General features: G+C 36.9%; 1 protein-coding gene across 1 annotated transcript; it reads left to right on the top strand.

Annotated features, from left to right (window-relative positions):
* Positions 1-2,683: 2,683 nt before the first annotated feature.
* Positions 2,684-4,119, top strand: LOC111777599 (probable membrane-associated kinase regulator 1). The gene is made up of 3 exons (XM_023657266.1): positions 2,684-3,069; positions 3,186-3,260; positions 3,451-4,119. The coding sequence occupies exons 1-3, from the start codon at positions 2,747-2,749 to the stop codon at positions 3,905-3,907; spliced, it is 855 nt and encodes a 284-aa protein (XP_023513034.1). The 5' UTR covers positions 2,684-2,746; the 3' UTR covers positions 3,908-4,119.
* Positions 4,120-4,948: the final 829 nt, after the last annotated feature.

Genomic DNA, 4,948 nt, shown 5'->3' with positions numbered 1-4,948 from the left:
TGATATAACCATGATTAGTAAGTCGATCCTTCACAGGTTGTTCGTAACTAGAGCTGGGTCAATTTACCGTTTTACCCCTGAAGTTACTTCTTGTTCCTTATGTCTCACTGATCCTCTAATGAACAATTGGTTTGTGGTCCAACCAGTAAACCGAATCCCTCTCAGGCCAATGAGAGGGTGGGGCCCCTTGTTCAAGACCTGGAGTCAGTGCTTAAGGGAACTACCTTTCTTCTATCCCTAAAAGTGGGTAGGAGTGAATTCCGTCTTGCACCCCACGTCCCCAGCCATTCACCCAGTCTTACCCCTGAAATGGGAGGCCTATTGAGTCGGCGAACTCGAGCCACTCTCACCCATGCAAATCTAAGGATAATTCCGAATAAACAGGAGTTCATGGTTAGCTCAGGATTAAGATCGAGTTACCTAGGGCATCGAATGAAAAAAAATCAATCTCAATAGTAAACGACATTATAAAGTGAGAGTCATTTTCTTCATGGTCCGATCTTATGCAATACTCATTGCATAAGACGCCCCCACTCACATGTCTCTGCATGTACAATTTAGTGATCACATTGTTTATGTCATATACAAAAGTGGGCCGCTTCCACAGTGTCCCTAGGATAAGATACTCAGCTTTATCCCTGTACTATAGATCATTTTGACTATATACTTGAACTTGATCCACTCTTATGTCTCTACATATAGTTTAAGTAATCATACAATAGTCAGAGTGTTCTTAGTTTATTGGATTTAGATTAATAATCGTAAAATTCACTTTATTCAATAACAATCTTTACTGAATAAACATCAATAATAACTTTATTGAAAATAGAATAGGTTTTTGTCTAAAACTATGAGTTTTAGGACATAAAACCCAACAGCATGCTAGCATGTCTTAATGATCCCTACAAGTACTACTAACTTAAAGTTTATGTGGCTACTTACATGGATGACACATGCCTCCCTGAACTAGGTTTTTTCAGTCTAAGGAACTTTAACAATTCTAAAATTTCTCTAGTAGGTTCTAATAAAAGTAGAATTAGGCTAGTGTTGAAATCAAGATGAGAAATTGACAAACGAAAGTCATACGAGTTAAAAAGTGGATTTACATGTGCATATCACATGCTTACCGTACAAAGAAGAGTCTTTATGTGCATTTCCATGTGCACTCCAAGGGAGGATACATATACTCTCTACACGACACATGGTACACTCAAATAGGTTGCACTGTGTCGGGTCAAGTCACATGAACAGTTTATGTCGAGATAGACATAGGTTCTTCGCCACACCTGACTTTTTTAGTTTTCATCCATTTTTAAGAAGTTATTTTTCTTTTAATTTCTAATCAAACACGAGAAAAAATAACTAAGTCTAAAAATGGTCTAAAGCTGTAAATCTAACCATTCTTGATGCATACTAGAATGTTAACTTCTAATCAAAATCAACTTCAGCGAACTTATGAAGCTTGACCAAAATATCTCCAAGAACAACATAATAAAAATTATGAGTAGTAAAATTCACAAATCTAAGTAAAAATGGAGAATAAGAACTTGAAACTCCTACCTATCAAATTTCATTATTTCCTGACATATTCCGTCCATTCAAAAGTCCAAATAGGTTCTCCTCAATCCATTGAACATTTCTTGTGAATAATTTATGGTGAAATTCTTACTCCAAATAGCCATTTATAGAGGATTTCAATTTCTATTTCTACCTCTCTTCCAAACCTTAGCCTTTCTTTTCTCTTTCCCCTCTTTATCATCCATCTAATCAGGGTTCTAAAATTTTCTTAATTTTTTTATTTTCTTCCCGTTTTTTTTAAGCATTTTTCTCTTCTACCTTATCGTGAAATTAAGCCTCTTAAAACCCTCAATAAAATCTTTGAAATTCGAGCTTAAAAGAAAAAATCGAATATTTAATTACTCATTGAGACTTGAGTGTTATAAATTCTTCCCTCCTTAAAAATTATCGTCAAGAAAGTTACTTATGCGTGATTCCCAAGATAGGACATCCTCTTGTCCATTTTCTTTGCTCAAATTGTTACATTGTCTCAACGATAAGTCTACCAAACATTGACTATAGACATCCGTTCACTACACAACCTCCTATAAATGATGAAGTCTGCACCTAAACTTACACTCCTCTTGGGAACCCTTCCTCAAATTTCCTAACCATCAACGTGTTTCTAACCCTTTGGATGCTCCTAGAGCTACCTCACCTCTTGTGTTTTTACGTTTTAGTGTTGGTCTGTTTGTCCATGTTACAATTTATGATTTGAAACCTCATAAAATGAATCATGACATCTCTACTCTCACTATAACTACATTTTTTTTTTTAATCATCCACCAATACTGAATCCATATTCATACAACGTAGAATTTTTGTGCAAGATCTTGAACTAAGCTTATACTAACTCGACTTTCAAATACTATGGGCATTTTTTAAAAATTAAATTCGTAAACCTTAATGGGGCATCACACTAATGCAAGAATTTGAGCTCATAATCTAAAGTTTAAATCATAATTTAAAATTAATCTGTTTAAAATTTATTATTTTAGCAATAATATTGAAATAATCCATAAAGATATTGATTAGACCCATCATATATATATATACACACATACCGATGGGCCATATTTATTCCTTGTTTCTCTGTCTCATCATACTTAGCTATATATACCTTAACTCTATTCTTTTCTAAAAATAGATTAAAAAGAAAAATTGAAATTGAGGTAGAGAAGAAGACATCATGGGAAGAAGCTGCCATGGAGATGAAACATGGGAAGAACAGAACCAAATCCAAGAACAAGAAGACGAAGAAGCTTTATCTTTCTGTGACCTTCCTCTAAAAGAAACGCAGCCGCCTTTGAATCTAAATCAAACCCCGATCAGATCCTCCGCCGCCGTCCAAACAGAGGACTTTGATTTCAACCACTGCCCTCCGCCACTGCCGCAGCCCATGTGCGCCGCCGATGAGGTCTTCTTCCAAGGCCAAATCCTCCCTCTTCGTCACTCTTTCAGCTCTGAAAATTCCCACAATAACCCCTTCTTTCCTAGAAATTCCTCCACCAGGTCCAAATTTTATACATTATAATTTTTTTTTTATTTTTTTTTTATAATTTCAGCCTATTTTTATTATAACCTAAGATTCTTTCCTCCCTGTCTTGTTCTTGCTTCTCTCCCGACAGGTCGGAGTCTTCGGATATATTAAGGTTTAGAAATGGAAGCACCAGCAGCAGTAGCAGTAGAAGCCATTATTCCCGGTAAACCTTTTCAATTTTTAGTCGGAGTTCAAACAAAACATTTTTTTTATAAGAGTATAAGAAAAATGTAAATAAACAAATTAAATTTTTATTTTTTCACAATTTTTAATAAATCGGCAATTCTTAATCCTAACATTACTATGTTGTGTTATTTATATTTGAATGATATAAAATATTTTTCAAATTTCAGATCATCGAGTATTAGTAATAATTCCATTTCAATTCCGACGAATTCCAAGCCAAGACCACACAACAACGTTTTCCACTCTCACCCTAGTCCGACGCCCCAAATCAGATCCCATTCAACTTCCGGCCGCCGAAGCCGGAGTTCATCCCGGTGGGACTTTTTCCGGCTGGGTCTTCTCCGAACGCCGGGAATGGAACTTCACGACCTCAAAACTCGCACCAACTCCGCCTCGGCCGCAGCCACCCCGGCGGCGCATACAACAGCTGGCTCGTTTCTGGGTGTGGTGAGCTGCAAAAAATCAGTGGATACAGTAGCGGCGGCGGGGAAGAAGAAAAGGAGTGAAAATGGAAAGGAAAAGGAAAAGGAAAAGGAAAAGGAAAGGGAAACGAGGGTGTCACATCGTCGAACATTTGAATGGGTAAAGCAGCTCTCGCATGCAAGCTCTGGTGACGAACAATAATCATTCATTCCCCACTTTCCTTTTCAATTTCACTTTTCTAACTTTGTTGTTTTCATTCATTTTTTACTTACAAGTCAAGAAGATATCTCCATCAAAGATTATTTATGTAAAGAGTTCATGGTGTTGTTTAACAAATGCATACATCAATGATGAATTGAATGATGTTATGATGGTTTATGATGAGGGAAATAGCTATGAATGGGATTGTTATGAAGGGTTTGGTGGGTTTTGTTTGAAAGAGAATTTTAGTGGTGAGAGGCAAGAGGATTATGGGGATACCAAAAAGAGGAAAGTGGTGAGGTGGGTTTCATGATGAAGGTGTGACATTTTGGTGGGGCTATGGCGGTTTGTATTCAATGTGGAATTCTTTCATCTTTCGTGCTCTCACGAGACCTATACCACAAATTGTTTGCACCCATAAAAGTAAAAGCTAAGGCTAAAATGATGGAACTCTTGATCTAAAGCTAAATGCACGAAAAGACCTTTCCTCCACCGATCAATGTTTAGAGACACAAGAACTAGGGTATGTCTCATTTTAAATTGGTATAATATAATACTCGGAATAAAACATGAGTGTGAAACCTTTTCTTAATAGAAGTGTTTTAAAATTTTGAGGAAAATTTTTGAAATGAAAGCTCAAAAATGACAATATATGGTATCCCATATGATTAGCTAACATGAATTTAATATAATTTGGTTTAGACACATTCTTGACAAAAAGATCATTGTGAGATCTGACGTCGGTGGCAAGGGGAATGGAGCATTTTTATAAGTGTGTGGAAATCTCTCCTTAGCAGACGCGTTTTAAAATCATGAGGCTGACAGCGATATGTAATGGACCATACAAGACAATATATACTAGTGGTGGCCTTGAGCTATTACAAATGTTATTAGCCACCAGGCGGTGTGCTAGCGGAGACGTTGGGCACCTAAGGGAGTGGATTGTGAGATCCCACAACGGTTGGAGAGGTGAACAAAACATTGCCTTATAAGTGTGTGGAAGCCTCTCCCTAGCCGACGTATTTTAAAATCGTGAGGCTG

Source organism: Cucurbita pepo, chromosome LG16 (genome assembly GCF_002806865.2).
Source record: "Cucurbita pepo subsp. pepo cultivar mu-cu-16 chromosome LG16, ASM280686v2, whole genome shotgun sequence".
NCBI classification, from domain to species: Eukaryota; Viridiplantae; Streptophyta; class Magnoliopsida; order Cucurbitales; family Cucurbitaceae; genus Cucurbita; species Cucurbita pepo.
This window is presented reverse-complemented; position numbering and strand designations above follow the sequence as displayed.